This window comes from Podarcis tiliguerta (assembly GCF_965153285.1).
Source record: "Podarcis tiliguerta genome assembly, chromosome: Z".
NCBI lineage: Eukaryota > Metazoa > Chordata > Lepidosauria > Squamata > Lacertidae > Podarcis > Podarcis tiliguerta.
The window spans coordinates 8,548,907-8,568,863 of record NC_139553.1 but is presented as its reverse complement, the minus strand read 5'-3'; the positions used below and the strand labels follow the sequence as shown (position 1 = coordinate 8,568,863).

Here is a 19,957-nt window from a genome sequence, read left to right as displayed (position 1 = left end):
GTGGAAAGCTTTGGCAGCAAAAACATCATCAAAGTCTGTCAGATGCCTGGGGGTGGGAAGGTGAGCTTTTTACCTGGCAAGGCAGACCTCACTCAAGAGAGCCACAGGGGAAGGTTGCCTTCTTTCTTGAACCCTCTGAGCCTCACTCAAAGAAGGGACCCAGGGTAGGGCCTCAGGTGACGATGTAAGGGTGTGGGTATGTTCCCCTTTTGAGAGGTATTCTAGAATATACTGGGATCCTGATCTATAAAGGTTTATAGGTCAAAACCAGCACTTTGTGCCTTCTCAATTTATGTAAGCCTCTAACTTACAAATAAATAAATCTAACTTAAAAAAAATAATCTATTTCTGCATTTTGGAAACGCTATTTATGCATATATATATATATATATATTAAAAAGACAACCAAGCACTCTGAATTGGACTGTGTAGCTGTTAACCTAGATTGTGCTATATGTTCTGTTTGCCTTGAACCTGTCAGCAGCTGAGCTGCTGCACTAATTTGACGCTTCTGCACTGTTTTCAGAGGCAGCCCTATGTAAAGAGCATGGCAGTAGTCCAGTCCTGAGGTTTCTAGAACATAAATCATAGCAGCTAAGTTATTTATATCCAAATAGGGTTGTAGCCAGGCCACTAGTCTTCTTTGACAGAAGGCACTCTGTGTCAGTGTGGCCATCTGTGTTTCAAGTGGCCGCAGTAGGTCCAGGAGCACCCACAAGATGAGAAGCCTGCTCCCCAAGTCGTCTCTATTAAGCTCCAGCTCCAGTCCATCCTTGTGACCATGCACTGATCCAGCACATTAGCTATGGTCCTTCCCCCAATCCCTGCCTCCCAGATGTTCCCATTTCCTTTGCCTGGCCTCCAGGGAGCTTGCCATCTGCAATCAAATCCAGAAGTGGCAGGTGGGCTGCACGTTTGCCTGGCCTCAGCAGCATGCGGCAGACAAATCTGCGCCTTGCAGTAGAAACATTTATCTAGTTATTTAGTCTGCTGCCTCTTGCTAAGACTCCTGTTCAAGCTACTGAATCCAAGCATGGCTTCTGACCTACTGCTTGAATGGGTAGGGTGGATTAAAATATGCCAATTCTTTTAAATGGATTTTCTTTTGTTGTTTCTTTGCACTGCGCTTCAGTGGCAATAATTACTACTGCACTTTTGCATAGTGCAGGGGCAAGGGAGCTTTTTCCACCCGAGTGCCGCATTCCCTTCTGGACAAGCTTCTGAGGGCCACATGCCAGTGGTGGGTGTAGCAACAAACTTCATTTTTCCTTTGTGGTTTCTACACACTCCCCTCTCTACCCTCCGCACAGACAAAAAAGAGGCATTATCAGAATTCAAGAGCACATTTCAGCTAGGCAAAAATACTTGGAGTGTGAAACAGGGCCTGTGTGTGTGTGTGGCCTGTGGAGAGGGGTGTGGCTTGGGGAGGGTTCCAAGAGTCAGCTAAAAAGGCATGGAGAGCCCCCAGGTTTGAAATTTCCCAGCAATGGTATAGCACTTTCAAGGGTCCCAAAGTGATTGGTGTTGCAGTTCTGACTGTGACCTTGTAAGGAGGAGGATGGCAAAACTTGTGGCCCTCCCAGATGTTGCTGGAACACAACTCCCATCATCACTGGCCATTCTGGCTGGGACCAATGGCAGTCGCTGGGTCCAACAACATCTGGAGGGCACCAATTTGGGGAAGAGCAAAGTATGTGTTGCCAGCACTGGGGGGGGGGGGGAGCAATTCTCTGTGTGATCTGGATGAATCTCCACTCTAAGCAGTGCTGCCCCACAGAGGCAACACATGGGCATGTGATGGGTAAGCTCTCCTGAAAGTTAAGGTAGTTCTTGCTAGTTGCTACCTCTCTGCATGAGGAGGGAATTTGCACAGTCTGTGTAAGGCATGACTGAAGAGAACAATGGGCTTCCCCAGCCTCTGGTGACTCCACTTCCCTGTGTGAGTTTCTGCTGTGCCCTGGCTTCCTGGCGGGGAGTGACAATGTTCAAAAGTGCAATGGGCAGTCTTCTGTGAGGCCAGATATGCCTTGTGTTTAGGCAGTGACTGAATGACCCATTTGGGAAGGAGGCAAGATTCAGCATGGGGAATGATGCAGAGTAGCGACAGAGATCTTCCTATCAAGTCCAGCATCCCGTTCTCTCAACCGACTAGCCAGATACCTGTGTGAATCCCACAGCACATAAGTGCAAGTGCAAATGCCCTCATCTGCTGGCCTCTCTGTCTGTGTGTGTTTTTCCATTCAGGAGTAAATCACATGATGTGTGCCAAGCTTTGAAAGTGGGGGCAGTGGTTTCTTCCTAGCTCTGCCATTGTCACATCTGTCTCTTGAGACATTAGGATTTAAGGGTATAAGATTTAAGGGTTTTCTCTTTTCCTTTCTTATTAGATTGGAGTATAGATAACTTTCTAGATGTTGATGGGAGGATAAGGTTTAAATGGATTAAGATAAATAAGTGAGTAAGCATTGAAAGATGGAAAGAACTTGCTGACTTAATTAATAATTGGAATACAAAAAGGGAGGTGGGAGGAGGTCGAGGAAATAAGGTATTGAAGGATGGAATTTTGAAAAATTGAAGTGTTTTCTTTTTAAAAATGTTTCTGCTTTTTGTTTTTTTCTTGTTGGTGGGGTGGGGGGAGGTTTTTTATCTATCTTTAATTTTAATTTTTGTTTTTTCTCTCTTACTCTATTGTATTTTGTCTTTTTCAACTTTTTGTACTTGTGAAAATTGAAATAAACATTATTTTTTTTTTAAAAAAAATGAAAGTGGGGGCAGTGGTTTCTTCCTAGCTCTGCCACTGTCACATCTGTCTCTCCCTCTTTGTGTTCTTTTGTCCCCCAGGTTCTGCACCCAAATCGGGCAACACCTCTGTCTTCAAATGCCCCACAGAGTTCCCTCTCATCCTATGGCACCCTTACGCCCGGCACTACTACTTCTGTGTGATGACCGGGAAGGAGCATGAGAAGTGGCGAGCTGTTTTCCAGGACTGTGTGCGCCACTGCAACAATGGTAAGTCAGTCAGAGACTGCCACTTTAGCCTCTCGGTCGACAGCAGAGGCTGCATTCACACAACAGCCTGTTCCATTTCCCCCATGGTTTCACTTGACATTGTATGTTTGAGCCTGCATATGATGTAAATGCTGCTTCCAGAACTAATGAAATATAAGAAACAGAAAAGATTTCAGCAAGTGTTTAAAGGTTAAAACAGAAGGTGCTTGCTGATCTCTTTACGCAGGTTCCCTGAGGATTATTTGATTGTTTAACAACATTTGTGTGACATCTGACTGTAGTAAAATCTCTAAGCAGTTTACAAGAAATATAAATGCAGATTTAATAATAAATAATAAAAACAAAACACCATTGACAATAATTAAAATTAACAGTAAAAGAGATTCAAAAACATTAACATTTCTGTGTCTGGATTGGCTTCCCTGAAGAAGAAAAAATGTTTTAAGTGGTCTCCAACAGAGTACAGTGAAGGTGTCTGCCTAATGTCAATAGGCAGGGAGTTCCGAAGTGTAAGGGTCCACAAGTATTAATGTGGCACCTGTAATAGTTCCATGGACTGAAGCAGTCAAGTGGGCTCATATGGGGCATGTAAACTTGTCCCAAGCCACTAAGTGCTTTGAATACCAATAGGAACACCTTGAACTTGGCCTGGTAACAGATTGGCACCCAGTGCAGATATCCTTTTCCATCACCCTGAACATAGTAGGACTTCGTCAACTGCAGCATGACTGACTAATTAATGGCCATGTATCTTCTACTTAGGGATGTGGGTGGCACTGTGGGTTAAACCACAGAGCCTAGGACTTGCTGATCAGAAGGTCGGCGGTTCGAATTCCTGCGACGGGGTGAGCTCCCGTTGCTCGGTCCCTGCTCCTGCCAACCTAGCACTTCGAAAGCACGTCAAAGTGCAAGTAGATAAATAGGTACCACTCCGGCGGGAAGGTAAACGGCGTTTCCCTGTGCTGCTCTGGTTCGCCAGAAGTGGCTTGGTCACTCTGGCCACATGACCCGGAAGCTGTATGCCGGCTCCCTCAGCCAATAAAGCGAGAGGAGCGCCGCAACCCCAGAGTCGACAACGACTGGACCTAATGGTCAGGGGTCCCTTTACCTATCTTCTTACTTAACCTCCTCTAGGAAAGGAGAGTGCTCCACCTTCAGAGGTTTAACTGCTAAACTGCCTTTTTACCTCTACGACGTTGCTCTTGACATATTCAGTCAAGATCTTCTTTCTTGCAGTATCAACTGTTTTATTCCAGCAGAGGCAAGAAGAAACAAGTATGGAGGAGCATTGTGGGAAACTGTGTGTGTGTGTGTGTGTGTGTGTGTGTGAATGCCTTATGGCCCATCTAGTCCAGCATCCTGTTCTCCCAGGGGCCAACCAGATGTCCCAGTAGGAAGCCTGAAAGCAGGATCTGTGTGGAACAATGCTCTCCTCACTCAGGATCCCCAGCAAAGGAAAGATTTTTCCAACATAGGAGGCAGAGCATAGCCATCATGGCCAGTACTCATGGATAGCCTTATCCTCCACAAATTTGTCTAATTCTCTTTTAAAGGCATTTAAGATGGTGGCCATTACCACCTCAGGCAGGAGCAAATTCCATAGCGGTTCTATGTGCTGTGTGAATATATATATTCACAACATGTTTATATTTTAAATAAACCTGTCTTATTTCTTCCTCCCCTCTCTCACATAAGTGTCCCTGCCCAGTTTTTTCCTCTTTCTCCCCCAAATGCAGTTCAAAATTAATATAAACATGGGTAATAATAATAATAATAATAATAATACATAACAACTTTCAAAGAAAAACAGTGTGGGAAAATATCCAAATGCCTGCAGGTAACTGCTGCCGAGGTTGAAACAGTGGTTTTCTAACAGAGTTTCCCAGGAAAATTAAACGTTTGGGTGCATTGTAGAATGGCGAGCATCTTGAGTTTCGTGAGATCTGGTGCTTCTGGGGTTTGAACCTGGGACATTCTGCATACAAAGCAGATGCTCTACCATTCAGCTATGGCCCTTGCTGCAAGCTTCTTGAAGGACTGGCATGGCTACAAAGAGGCCATATAAATTTCAGTCTCTGCTTCTCATCAGCTTTGAGTCACCCTCTGCCAACCGTGACAAAGTTTGTCTGATGAACTTAAATTTTTTGATGGGAACTGTTTTGGATGTTGTGAGTATAGGATTCTGACCAGGCACAGCGAGTGAGCAACTGGTGGAGCAACATGATGTGTCTTTTCCACAGCTGGGTCTCAAGTTGCAGTTTGTTGAGCTCCACAGCTTGAGCCAAAGAGATGCTTTGGAAGAGAGCAGAGCCCAGACTTACCAACTGAGAACACCTCTCTTATAATCCGGCCTCAGAATTATTTGTTTACCTGGGGTGATGAATTTGTTAATAGCAGCAGTGTTGCAGTTTTGTTTATTTACTGTATTTTTTGCTCTATAAGACTCACTTTTCCCCTCCTGAAAAGTAAGGGGAAATGTGTGTGCGTCCTATGGAGTGAATGCAGGCTGCGCGGCTATCCCAGAAGCTAGAACAGCGAGAGGGATTGCTGCTTTCACTTCGCAGCGATCCCTCTTGTTGGTCTGGCTTCTGAGATTCAGAATTTTTTTTTCTTTATTTCCTCCTCCAAAAACTAGGTGCGTCTTGTGGTCTGGTACGTCTTATAGAGCGAAAAATACGGTATTTTATTTAACGACATATATACAGTCATGGAGAAAAGAAAGTGCACCCTCTTTGAATTCTGTGGTTTTACATATCAGGACATAATAGCAATCATCTGTTCCCTAGCAGGTCTTAAAATCAGAAAAACACAACCTCAGATGAACAACAACACATGACATATTACACCGTATCATGATTTATTAAACAGAAATAAAGCCAAGATGGAGAAAACATGTGCGAAAAACTAAGTACACCCTTACTGCTTCCATACGAATTAAGAGGCTAAGTAGCAGACAAGGACTGCTAATAAAATGCCCTTGCTTAATTGATCATCAGGAAGTGTGCCCACTTCTATAAAAGCAAAGACGATACAACGCTCTTAGAGAAGCAACTGCTACTGACAGTGAAACTGGGAAGAGTTCTAAGGGCATCTTCAACCAGTTTTAAGTCCATCATTCTACAATGAGAAAGATTATTCAAAATTGGAAAATGTTAAAGACAGTTGCCAATCTTTACAGGAGTGGGCGTCACAGCAAATTCACCTCAAGGTCAGACCCTGCAATGCTCAGAGAAATTGCAAAAAACCCGAGAGTTACATCTCAGGCTCTACAGGTCTCAGTTAGCATGTTAAATGTTAAAAGTTCATGACAGTGCAATTAGAAAAAGACAGAACAAGTATGGTTTGTTTGGAAGGGTTTCGAGGAGAAAGCCTCGTCTCTCTAAAAATAATATGGCAGCATGGCTTTGGTTTGCAAAGTTGCATCTGGGCAAACCACAAGACTTCTGGAACAACGTCCTTTGGACAGAAGAGACCAAAGTGGAGATGTTTGGCTATATTGCACAGCGCCATGTTTAGCAAAAACCAAACACAGCATATCAGCACAAGCACCTCATACCAACCGTCAAGCACAGTGGAGGGGTGATTATTTGGGCTTGTTTTGCAGCCACAGGTCCTGGGGTCCTTGCAACCATTGAGTCTACCATGAACCCCTCAGTATACCAAAGTATCCTGCAGTCAAATGTGTGGCCATCTGCCCAACAGCTGAAGCTTGGCTGAAATGCAACAGGATAAGGATCCCAAGCACACCAGCAAATCTACAACAGAAGTTTATACATTTTGTTGTTGTTTAGTCGTTTAGTCATGTCCGACTCTTTGTGACCCATGGACCAGAGCACACCAGGCACTCCTGTCTTCTACTGCCTCCCGCAGTTTGGTCAAACTCATGCTGGTAGCTTCGAGAACACTGTCCAACCATCTCGTCTTCTGTCGTCCCCTTCTCCTTGTGCCCTCCATCTTTCCCAACATCGGGGTCTTTTCCAGGGAGTCTTCTCTTCTCATGATGTGGCCAAAGTATTGGAGCCTCAGCTTCAGGATCTGTCCTTCCAGTGAGCACTCAGGGCTGATTTCCTTAAGAATGGATGCGTTTGATATTCTTGCAGTCCATGGGACTCTCAAGAGTCTCCTCCAGCACCATAATTCAAAAGCATCAATTCTTCGGCGATCAGCTGTCTTTATGGTCCAGCTCTCACTTCCATACATTACTACTGGGAAAACCATGGCTTTTACTATATGGACCTTTGTTGGCAAGGTGATGTCTCTGCTTTTTAAGATGCTTTCTAGGTTTGTCATTGCTTTTCTCCCAAGAAGCAGGCGTCTTTTAATTCCATGGCTGCTGTCACCATCTGCAGTGATCATGGAGCCCAAGAAAATAAAATCTCTCACTGCCTCCATTTCTTCCCCTTCTATTTGCCAGGAGGTGATGGGCCCAGTGGCCATGATCTTCGTTTTTTTTTATGTTGAGCTTCAGACCATATTTTGCGCTCTCCTCTTTCACCCTCATTAAAAGGTTCTTTAATTCCTCCTCACTTTCTGCCATCAGGGTTGTGTCATCTGCATATCTGAGGTTGTTGATATTTCTTCCAGCAATTTTAGAGAGAGCTTTCTCTTTTTATTGAATCAACTCTTTTTCTAATCTACAGTAGATGGTTCTGTAGTGAGAAAAAAAGGAGAAAAGAACAGAATCAAAGTGTTGCAATGGCCCAGTCAAAATCCAGACAGTTGAAATGCTGTTTGGGACCTTAAGAAAGCTGTGCATAAATAAATGCCAGAAAACCTCAATGAACCAGAGCAACGTTGTAAAGAAGAATAGGCCAAAATTCCTACATAACAATGTGAGAGATGGATAAAGTCCTACAGAAAACAATTACTTCATGTTATTGCTGCTAAAGGTGGTTCTACAAGCTATTGAATCATAAGGTGTACTTAGTTTTTCACACATGGCTTTACCATTTTGGTTTTATTTCTGTTAAATAAATAATGAAACAGTGTAATATGTGTAATAGCTGCTAAGGAATAGCAGGTATTAAAATCAGGCAACTTAGCAGTTCGAAAGCTCCTCCGGGTGCAAGTAGATAAATAGGGACCGCTTACCAGCGGGAAGGTAAACGGCGTTCCGTGTGCTGCGCTGGCTCGCCAGATGCAGCTTCGTCACGCTGGCCACGTGACCCGGAAGTGTCTGCGGACAGCACTGGCTCCCGGCCTATAGAGTGAGATGAGCGCACAACCCTAGAGTCTGGCAAGACTGGCCCGTACGGTCAGGGGTACCTTTACCTTTACCTAAGGAATAGATTATTGTTATTATGTCTTCATATGTAAAACCACAGTATTCAAAGAGGGTGCACTTTCTTTTTCCTGTGACTGTATGTTGCTGGATTGTAAGAAAACCTCTTAGTGGTTTACAAAAAATATAAAAACCAAACGTCCTCAATTTTAAAAAAGACTAGTAAAAGTAAGATATTTTAAAAGATGCAAGAGATCACTAAAATCAACAGTAGCTGAAAAGAGATGAAATACAAGCAACTTCTGCATGTCTGGAAAGCCTTGGCTAAACAAAGATATTTTTAGCAAGCGCCAAAAAGAATATAGCAAAGGCCTAATATCAATAGGCAGGGAGTGTAGGTGCTGCCACACTGTAAGATTGATTTATTTGGAGTGTGGAATAAGTATTATGCAGCACCTATGACAGTGCTAGTTCTGCAGATTGAAGCAACGAAGTGGTAAGGCGATCCTGCAAGTAAACCAATCCCAAGGTGTTAAAGGCATTAGTAATAGTAGCACCTTGAACTTAGTCCAACATCAGATAGGCAACCACTGCAGCTCTCTGAGCAGATGTGTTATGTGCAGACGGGGCCTCACTCCTGTCAGCATTCATGTTGCAGCATTCTGTACCAACTGTACCCTTCAGGTCAAGCTCAAGGGAAGCCCCACATAGAGTGCATTGCAACAATCCAACCTTGAAGTCACCATTGCCGGAACTACTATGACCAAGGTTGTTGGTGCTATTTGTTAGTAGGGCTGGCAGTTTTGTGCTCCTGATGGTCACAGAATGAAGAAGGCATGATTCTAGAGCAGATGTTGTTAGGTTCCAGCTCCCATCAGCCCCGGCCAAAATGGCCTGTGCCCAGGGATTATGGGAGTTGCAGTCCAAAACCTCTGAAGTGCAGGTTGTAAAGACAAGCCAGTGCAGAGATTTCACTGGTTGGGCATTTAAATTGCTGAATGGAATAACAGCCTACCCATATGGCTGGCCCAATACATTTTGGCACCTGAGGTAGATCTCTAAATAGTGTCCCACTCCCCGGCAGGGGAAAAGGGGGGATGGAAGATCTGCATCAGGAACAAGGGGGGGGGGGGAGAAAGATCAACATCAGGGTCTGCTGCCCCTGTGGATCCTGTCCCCTGTGGTGGTTGCCTCACCGTTCTTCATGGGTGGACCAGCCCTGCCTGCCCAGGTCCATCAAAGCCATTTCCACTGATGTCCATTGTCTGGAGATTTTCTGTTTAAGGGATTCTCAACACAAATATTCCTACATCTTTCCGATGTTGTTGTACTACAACTCCCATCATCCATGACCATGGCTGAATTGGCTGGGGTTGACAGGAGTTGTAGTCTGACCGACCCTTGCATCAAATCACATGGGCAGCCTTTGCCGGCCTGGTGCTCTCCAGATGGTTTGGAATGCAACTCCTATGAGCCCTAGGGCACAGTTTACCTTTCAGTCTCCTTTAGTGCCAGCCTTGAAGGAGGGGGAGAGGAGGGATACTTGTGCAATAAATTAGTATTATTTATATGGTGTTTGTGTGCGCTTGCACTTGAATATCTTTTTTAAATAATAATAATAATAATATGGAACTGCAGATCTGTTGGATAGCTTTTCTCTGAAGCAAGGCTCTCACACCCACCTTCCTTTGAATGGGCACGCAAATATTGATTGATTGAGCCTGAGAATCTGCAGGAGCTGTGGGCCTTTTTTCTCACCTGGGGACAAATTAATGCCTTCCCCAAGCTCCAATTAAGGTGAGCTCTTCCCAGCACCTGCTAGAGCCTAAACCGCTGTTAGCTATGCCCCCCCCCCCCCGCCCTTTTACTGCTTCCTACTGCAAAGTTGTGCAAGCTTTCTGTCCATAGTGGGCCCTTGGCATGCTTTGGCAGGTTCTGGCAGGGTCAAGCATCACCGCCACCCTCTTTTCCCTCCTCCTCCTCCTGCACCGCTCTGTGGGCTTGCAGCCCTGCCCTGTGCAGGGTGAGGCTTTGCTGGCAGAGGGTGGCATTTTCGATGCGGTGATCCCCGCCCATCCTGTCCTCTCCTCTTCTCTCTTGGCAGGTTTCCTGCTGCTTGGCCTACGTGGAATGCATTGTGCGGGTGGGAGAGCATTAGAATGCCAGGCTAGAAAGCCATCCATCACCCCTCCCCACCCCCTTGGGGAGGACTTCCCTCTGAAATTCCTTTTCCCACCCTGAACTGGGCAGATCCTTCCACGGTGCTTACAATAAACCACCCTGTCCTTCCCCCTCTTTCCCTTTCCTCCCTGCTTTCTTTCAAGCTGCAACGTTTTGAGAGTTCACTCCCAGTACGTGTGCTGCTTTGTTATTTTAAGTTTATGTCCTTTGCAGTCACGTTTTAATTTATTGCTGGGCTCAGATGGCTCAGCGCCACCTCCTTAAATGAAGGAGTCGTCGTTAGGCTGCATGTTGTGCAACTGACCCATGGGACAAGGTCATGTGTGCAAGAGAGATTGCAAGGCTGGTTTTCTGTGCTTTTATTTATTTATTCCTCTTTATGAAAACCTACCACACACACACACCTGTCCTTGTCCTGGCCTTTCCATCTAGCCCTCCAAAATTCCCCCACACTCCCCTCTCCCTTCACCAGGTCTGTTTTGCACCTTCCTAACGAGTTTTTGCCTGGCTGGAATGTGTCATTGAACTCTGATCATGCCTCTTGTATGCCTGGACAGAGGGGTGTGTATAGCCTGCAGCTCAAAGGTAAAATCTGCATTCGTAATGTCTCTGATCCCGCCACTCAGAAAGTTGCCTAGTAGGAAATGTTCTGCACCCCAGTATCACATGGGGATAGACCCACATGGACTGTGCCACCTCAACAGGCATGTGGGATGGTGCTTATTGGAGCCCTCTGTTAACTTGCTGTGCTCCAGAGTTTTTGGACTTCAAAATCTGGGGCTGGGACTGATGTGAGCTGGAGCCTAACAACATCTGCTCTAAAATCAGGCCTGCTTCATGAGCTTCAGGAGCATACACTGCCAGCCCTACTGAGCAGTAACAACAACCTTAACCATAGTTGTTCAGGCAATAGTGACTTCAAAATCTCCTTGTCTTGCTGGAGGGCAAGTCATCCCCAGGCAGGACTGCAGTGGGGTGACACTGGATCACCTCACCTTCCAGAATCTTTCAAGGGAGATGATGGGCAGCCAGCCGTATACATGCTCTTTGTGTGTGCGTGTGTTCTGCCACATGCCTGGGAAATGGTCATGCTGGCTTTCGGAACCCATCCACGATCAGCAGCCCTGCACCCCCTTACGCCAAAATGGAGCCAGAGAAATGTCCTGAGGTTCATTCTTTCCTCCACCCATCCTTCTCCTGCCTCCATCCATGGCTGCATTTATTTCCCAAGCCTATCTGAAGAGGGACGGCTGCAGCTCAGTGGCAGACCATCTGTGTTGCATGCAAAAGGCCCCAGGTACAATCCCCAGTGGAATCTCCAAGTGGCACTGGGAGTGACCCCTGTCTGAAAGCCCTAGAGAGCAGCTGCCAGTTGGTGTAGACAGTACTGAGCAAGATAGACCAATGCTCTGACTCAGCATAAGGCAGATCCCTGTGTTCCTGTTTCTGTCTGAATTATGAGGACTAGGACCTTAGTTTATGGTTAGGAGGAAGCCTGTAGCTCAATGGCTGGGCATCTGTTTGCACACAGATGATCCCAGGTTCAGTCTCCGAACATCTCTAGGAAGGACTGGGAATGTCCCATTCCTGGAAGCCTTGGAGAGTCATGGCCAGTCATTATAGGCAGTACGGAGCTAGATGGACTAATGATATGTTGAATATATGGCAGGTTCCTATTTTCCTAAGGAGATGGTGGTTCTGGATCTAGAGATGCAGGGTGGTGGTGGTGGTAGAGGATCTCCATAGGATCTCATGCATGTATGCAGCCATAGAGTTTGGCTGCAACATCTGGTGTCTCTGAATCCTACTGGGTAGGAAATAGTATTTGTAACGGGGGCAGGAGAGAGTCATGGTCACATTCTGCGTAGCTCCTTGCCTTCCCTGAGGACGGACAAAATATGCTCTTATGATGTACCAGGCATCCGGTATTCTTCTCCCACCAGTGTTGAAACAGCCCCTTTTGTTGTTGTTCTTAATCCAGCATCCCTGTTGTTTCCTCCCCTCCCAGAGCCTTGCAGAGAAACCAAAGACAAGGCAGAGTTAACACTACCCTTTCTCAAAGGCGAGAGAGAGAGAGAGATCTCTCTGCCTACTTCCCTTTCCTCCGTCCCTCTACGGTTTGTCCCTGCCAACTCCAGACTCGGTCATTAAAAGAATGCCAGCTTTTTCTTTTTCCCTTTTACACCTCTTCTTTCCTTCTCCCATTTCAGAGTGGAGTGTGTGCCCGGGCTATAATTCTTGTTGCTGAAACCTTAGTCCAGACCTTGCCAGATCTAGCCACCTCTTGGCTTAACTCTTCTCATTCCACCCATATTTGAAAGCTGTCTACTCCAAAAGGTTTGGGGTGGGGGGTGGGAAGACTGTGGAGAAGTGCCCCCAACCTTCCAGCCCCCCCCCTTCCCCAGCAGTGAATCACACACAGAGGAATCTTGGGCAGCTGCAATGCACCCCTTTCTCCAACCGCCTTACGGGGGTGTTGCTTGTGTTAAAAGATTTTCAGAAATCATGTGCTGACTGTGATTCATCCCGCCACATTATTTTTAGTCACTTTCTCTTCCCTCTCCCCCCCCCCCCCCGCCCGGTGCCAAAATGTGGCAATTTCCCTTTTGAAGACCTTCCTCCATCTTCGGCTTTCCAGACAGGATTCCTCTTTTGTGGATGTTACGTCAATTTCCAGAGCGCTGTGATTGTAACTCTTGACACTGGCACAGGCACAGCCCAGCCTTGCCTGTTTAACTCTTCCTTCTTTTTAACCCTTCTCCCTCTCCCTCAGCTGGTTGGGCTTGTTAGGAAATGTAGGAAGCCGCCTTCTACAGAACTAGGCCATTGGTCCATCAAGGTTATCATTGTTTGCACTGACCAGCAGTGACTCTTTAGGGTTCCAGACAGGACTCTCTCCCAACCCTGCTTGGAGACAGCAAGGGTTGAACCGGGACTCTCTCTTTACATGCCTATGATCTGAGCACCACAGCACTCTCCCCTCTTGTGATTCCCAGCAGCTGGATTTCAGGGGGTCCAGTTTGCAAGGCTGTGTTATTGTTTTGTTTTATGGAAGATTTGTCTGTATGGCATTGGGGCAGAGGGCTCCATTTTCTCTTTCTGTCCTGTCTAGGAGGCTGGGATAGCCTCTCCTACTGAATAGGATCATTTTGATTGACCCTGATTGCTGTAGGTTGCAGTTTTTCAACCTTGTTTCCCCAGATGTGTCAGACTGCAGCTACCATCATCCCTGAGCGTTGATGGAGTTGTAGTCCAACTCCATCATAGAATTGTAGAATTGAAAGGGTCCATGAGGGCCATCTAGTCCAACCCACTGCAACGGAGGAATCACAACTAAAGCATCTGTGACAGATGGCCATCCAACCTCTGCTCATATATTGGAAGCACTGGGGCAACCCAGTTAGATAGGTGGGGTACAAATGATAAAATTGTTGTTGTTGGTTCAAAAAAGCCACCTCCGCCCTTCAAGGAGATGGAGTTGCAGGCTTCACGGCCCCACCATGCGCACGGCGGCTGGAGTCCAGCCCTGCTGATTGGGGGGATTCCCGGCCACGTCATCCCCTGGCCAGCCAATTGGCTAGCTCTGGGGGCGTGGCCTGCCCTACTTAAGGCAGGATGCGGCCAGGGATCTCCCTCTTTTTCCCACCTGCCAGCTGTTCCTGCTTAACCCTTCCTGGACTTCAAGCAGACGGACTGAATTCGGATATAGTCGGTTAGGACCAGTGCCTAAGCCAATACCCCTCATCACCTGTAACCAATAAAGTTGTGGCCTTACTTAGCCCATTAATGTTAATAATTGTGTCATGTGTCGTTATTTCAACTGGGGGGGGGGGTTCGCCATGCAAAACCAAGGAAGGGGAGTCTACCACCTCTCGTAGGAGTCTCTTTCACTGTCAAACAGCTCTTAGTGTGAGAAAGTTCTTCCTGATGTTTCATTGGAATCTCCTTTCTTGTTACTTGAAGCTGTTGGTTCATGTACTAACCTCCAGAGCAGGAGAAAACAAGCTTGCTCCATCTTCCATGGGACAATTCCATAAATTGTTGCTCACAATGCTTGGTTTCCAGACCCTTGATTATCTTGGTTGTCCTCCTCTACACACATTCCAGCTTGTCAATGTCCTTAAACTGTGGTGCTCAGAACTGGACACAGTATTCTAGGTGTGGTACTATTAATTACCTTGATCAGGCTGAGGACAATGGGACTTATAATCAAATGGCATCTGGCAGGGGATGGTGCAAGTTGTAATCCAACAACATCTGGGAACTCATGGTTGAAGAACACTGCTCACTTCTCTAAGAGACACAGAGTTGACGCTCCCCCTCCCCTTAAAAATAAAAGCACCTTCCCCTTTTCTCTTCCAGGTATTTCTGAGGACAACAAGGTAGAGGCTCCTGCATTCACTGATGCCGTCCGCATGTACCGCCAGTCTAAGGACCAGTATGGCACATGGGATATGCTTTGTGGCAATGAAGCACAGGTGAGTCTTTGAGGGAGCAGCCCAGGAAATTAATTCCTAGGTATGCTTGACAACCTGAGGTCATAAGAACATCGGAAGCAGCCTTATACTGAGTCAGAACAGTGGTCCTTCTTGCTCAATGTTGTCTACTTTGACTGGCAGATGCTCTCCAGGATTTCAGATGGGAGTCTCTCCCAACCCCACCTGGAGATTCACTGCCAGTCAGTGCAGACATTACTGGGCTAAATGAACCAACCACCTGGCCCAGTGTAAGCCAGCTTCCTTTGTTCCTACCTCCCAGTGTGTGACCAGTGCTGTCACCTGCCTTGGCACTGGTTTTACCATCACTTAGGCGCCAGGCAAAGGTATTTCTTTTGTACCTACAGGAGTTTGGGTAGCACAAATGACTGGATGTTTTTAACCCAACTATGTTTTATGGATTGGTCTTATTGTGTCTTAGTCTCATTGTGAATTGTTTCAGGGCTTTTCGTTGTGGGAAGCAATACAATAAATCGAACCAACCTTTCCTTACCTTTATACCCAATCCAGGTCTTGAGCAACTTAGTGATGGAGGAACTTTTTCCTGAGCTGAAGAACATGATTGGGCCCCGCCTGAAGGGCAAAATCCAAGAGAGACACAGAGTTTGGATCCAGGTGAGTGTGCGCTGAGCATGCACCAGGTCGCACTCTGTAATATGCAAGCATATGGAACTCTCTGCTGCAAGGTCCCAAGTTTGATCACTGGCATCACCAGGTAGGGTTGAGAGACACTCCTTGCTTCAACCTGTGGATAGCCACAATCAGTCAATGTAGACAATACAGAGCTAGGTCTGTATTGGTATTAGTCTGACTTTGTATAAGGCAGCTTCCTATGTCCCAGTGTTGCTCCAGGAATGTGGGAACCTCTGGCTCTCTGAATGTTGTTGAACTATAACTCCCATCATCCCTGACCATTGGCCTGGCTGGAGCATGCAGGAATTGGACACCTGCCAAATCTGGAACTCCACAGGTTCCCCAGCTCTGTCTCCCTACTTCCCTTATGAATGGAAAACAGGATTTCTCCACCAGAAATTTCTCCATGCATTTGTGGCCCTGTCCATTTCCAGGCTACATTCAGTCAAAAAAAAAAACACCCCAAACAAACAAAAACCACGCATTTAGCTGTAAGATAATTATGGCCCAGAATGTCAAAAGACCTCGGGTGGGAAGAAAATATATATACTGTTTGAAAACCAGGATAAATATTTCCTTGTGAGCAATTTTTAAAAATAGACTGGCAGAAAACTCCCTTTTAAACAAATATTCAGCTCCCGGTGGCTGCCTTCCAAACACTGCAGTATAATGAGGACATTCCCTCCAGCACACCGGAGCCCTGTGTGGAAGAGTAAAAAAAACCCCTCACAAGACCCCTTTTGCATGCATCTTCTCCAAATTTCTTAATACTTCCTTATTTATATGTAGGGCTGCAGGTGTGCCCTGTGATTCTGTGCCGGGAGAAGTCACGGGAATTTATAATCGGGCTCAGAATTAATCCTCCTGTACATCTCAGTATTCTTCATGTATCTATCTATATCTGTATATATATATGTGTGTGTGTGTGTGTGTGTGTGTGTGTGTATATGTGTGTGTGTGTGTATGTATGTATATGTGTGTGTATGTATGTATACGTGTATATGTGTGTGTGTGTGTGTGTGTGTGTGTGTATACACACACACTGCTTTTCTTCTAGAAAAAAAGATGCCAGTATTGTATACTCTTGAGTGTCCCCAGAAAAAAGCTCTGTCTATATCTATACAGTCATACCTCGGGTTGAATATGCTTCAGGTTGAGCGTTTTCAGGTTGTGCTCCGCAGCAACCCAGAAGTAACGGAGCCCGTTACTTCCGGGTTTCACAGCTCACGCTTGCGCAGACACTCAAAATGACATCACTCGCATGCGCGGAAGCAGCGAATCGCGACCCACACACGCGTGGATGTGGGTTGCGTTCGCTTCAGGATGCGAACGGGGCTCCGGAACAGAGGTATCACTGTATTCAGGTTTCTAGTCCTTATGGAAGTTTGTGTAGATGTCCTTGAAAGTGCAGCTAAAAAAATGCAACAGAGCAGCTGACCAAGACTTGTGTGCAGTGTTTATTAACATTGAAATTTTAATTTATGGGATAGTCATAGATCACAGAATCAGAGTTGGAGGGGACTACGGGCGTCTAGTCCAACTCTCTGCAATGCAGTCCTATTGTTAATATCAGCTGGCAAGGTTTTGGTCGCCCGCCCTTTTTTTTTGTTATGCTCGCAAATAAAAATCCTTTAATAATGAGAGTGTGAGAATTTAGGTGATATTTCAGGACCTGCTACCATGCCACTGTTTTTTCCTTTCATTATAGTGGAGCGGGAAATATGTGTTGCTTTGCAGAAGGGATGTGGGACTTGTGGCCCTCAATATCTTGCTTGACTTCAGCCCCCATCATCCCTGACCATTAGCCATCTTGGCTGGGGCAGATGGGAATTGGAGTCCAAGAACATTGGACAGGCCACAGGTTTCTGACCCTGTTCTAGGGAAAGGAGTGTAAAACCATGCAAATAGCAGAGTTTTGTGTGGCCTGGTCTGCTCCAATTAAGGGGCACAAAATTTAGATTTCTTGAGTGCACATTTTTTATCTCAACAGTTTCTCGTTTTATTTTTGCTTTTCCTTAACAATAGAACAAATTGATATGATCAATAGAATGGGGGAGGGGCAGAGGAAGATCAGCAAGGGATCACAGCAATTTGTATCATACACTTAAAGTAAATACTATTTGTACAAATTTAAAAAGAAGTAGTAGGTGTTCGGATGGGGGAGGGAAGGAGAAAAAATGGGGGGATGGGTTCCCACAGAGCCTGATGGGCATATACTTTGTGCAAACAGTTCTAAGTACAAATCCCAGAGTGAAAATCTTTTCACTTTTTCTCTGTTTTTGGTTTTCCCCATAGAACAGGTCGTTCTAGTTTACAGTGGTGCCCCGCAAGACAAATGCCTCGCAAGACGGAAAACCCGCTAGACGAAAGGATTTTCCGTTTTGGAGGTGCTTCGCAAAACGAATTTGCTATGGGCTTGCTTCGCAAGACGAAACTGTCTTGCGATTCCTGGGGGTTTTTTCCCCTCCCCCCCCCTTTTTCCCAAGCCCCTAAGCCGCTTAACAGCTGTTTGCTAAGCCGCTTAACAGCTGATGGCTAAGCCGCCTAACAGCTGATCTAAGCCGCTTAACAGCTGATCTAAGCCGCTAATAGCCTTTTAGCAGCTAATCCGCTAATCCCTTAAGCCTTTAATAGCCGCTAATAGCCTTTTAGCAGCTAATCCGCTAATCCCTTAAACCTTTAATAGCCGCTAATAGCCTTTTAGCAGCTAATCCGCTAATCCCTTAAGCCTTTAATAGCCGCTAATAGCCGCTAAACCGCTAATAGCGCTAATCCGCTAATAGGGTTGCTTCGCAAGACGAAAAAAACCGCAAGACGAAGAGACTCGCGGAACGGATTCTTTTCGTCTTGCAAGGCACCACTGTATTAATCTCTGCACCCCTGCGCATGTACACATGTTCTGTTGCGAGCTGCAGGGCATATCTTACCCTTGCTGCAATAACCTTGATGTTTTATTATGTGTTGGAAGCCTCCCAGGGTGGCTGGGGCACCCCAGCTAGATGGTTGGGGGAAGAGGAGGAGTTGCCTGTCTCTTGATGGCTCAGTAAGAAGGATGCTCTCCCTGCAACCTTCCATCTTATCCCAAAAAAACCCTTCCCCATCTTTTCCTAGGTCTCTGACGCTGTGTATAGGATGGTCTACGACCAGACCAAAGTCCAGTACGACGAAGCTGTGGTTAAATGCGAGGTTGAGAAGCCTGGGATGACCAGCACCATTCGCACAGATATGGATCAGATCATCCAATCGAAGGAGCACCTGGCCAGCAAAATCCGAGGTAGGGGATGGAGAGAGAGACCCTTTGCTTTGTGGAAAGGGCCGTGGCTCAGGGCAAGGCCCCTGCTTCTCATGCATGAGTTCAATCCCCAATGGCATGTCTAGTAAGGGATGGGAAAGACTCCAGTCTGAAACCCAGCAGGAGCCAGCCAGTGTAGGCAACACTGAATTAAATGGACCAACAGCCTGACTCAGTGTATAGCAGCATCTTATGAAGGGAAGGGATGTAGCTCAGTTGTAGAACATTGGCTTTGCACGCAGAATGTCCCGGTTCAATGCCTGGCATCTCCAGGGGAGTTGGAAGAGACTTCGTTTTGAAATCGTGAAGTGCTGCTGCCAGTCAGTGTAGACAATACTGAGGTAGAGGGACCAGCTGTCTGACTTAGCATGAGACATTTTCAAACTGTTAAGACTAGTGGTTCTCAAAAGCTTTTGCTCTGGGCTACACTTTAAGAATATATTTTTCCTTGTGTCACACAAGAGTTTTTGTCTGTTTTTTAGACATTGGAAAACACAACTAGGATTGTCCTCATTGTCACTTGATGCTTTTGATCTCATTTTGAAAAGATACTTATCCATATTGTGCAAATAAAATTAATAATGTTTTTGATACTATACTATACTATACTATACTATACTATACTATACTATACTATACTATACTATGCAGGCGGCAACCATTTTAAGCATGTCCAATTGGCGTATGATTGTCAACATATGGGTCCTTTTGATCCCGGAAGTGGGCAGAATGGTGGCAGGGGATGCTTATGCATGCTCCGCCAGCATGCGTGGTAGCCGGGGATGAATCCCCTGCACAAAATAGTTAGACCAATTAGATCAATTAAACTTTTTATTGCACTAGCCGTAGGCCATGGCATCATTCAGAAGGAGAACAAAAAACAAACAAAAAACAATAACCATAAAAATCATGGGGCACCACACATACATGGTCACAGCTACTAAAATTATTTGTTGCATTAAATAGAATAGAATAGCAGAAGATTCTCGGGTAAGATGTGCCAAATGAAATTTCCGAATCCCCTTTGCAGTTGCACAAAATAGTTGCTGTACTATGCTACCCTGGAATATTTAAATGCTTCTTTGGTTGTCCTTGAATCTGCCCACCACACTTGCCACCCTCCCG

General features: G+C 45.9%; 2 protein-coding genes across 3 annotated transcripts in view; one reads left to right on the top strand and one right to left on the bottom strand.

The window, feature by feature from the left end:
- SLC31A2 (solute carrier family 31 member 2) overlaps window positions 1-19,957 on the bottom strand; it is a 526,804-nt gene that overhangs the window by 478,134 nt on the left and 28,713 nt on the right. The window lies entirely within an intron of this gene.
- NIBAN2 (niban apoptosis regulator 2) overlaps window positions 1-19,957 on the top strand; it is a 101,085-nt gene that overhangs the window by 66,888 nt on the left and 14,240 nt on the right. Inside the window, exons 5-8 of the mRNA XM_083422983.1 lie at window positions 2,842-3,009; window positions 14,774-14,889; window positions 15,418-15,522; window positions 18,652-18,814. Coding sequence (XP_083279109.1) covers window positions 2,842-3,009; window positions 14,774-14,889; window positions 15,418-15,522; window positions 18,652-18,814 — 552 coding nt within the window. The remainder of the gene's footprint in view (window positions 1-2,841; window positions 3,010-14,773; window positions 14,890-15,417; window positions 15,523-18,651; window positions 18,815-19,957) is intronic.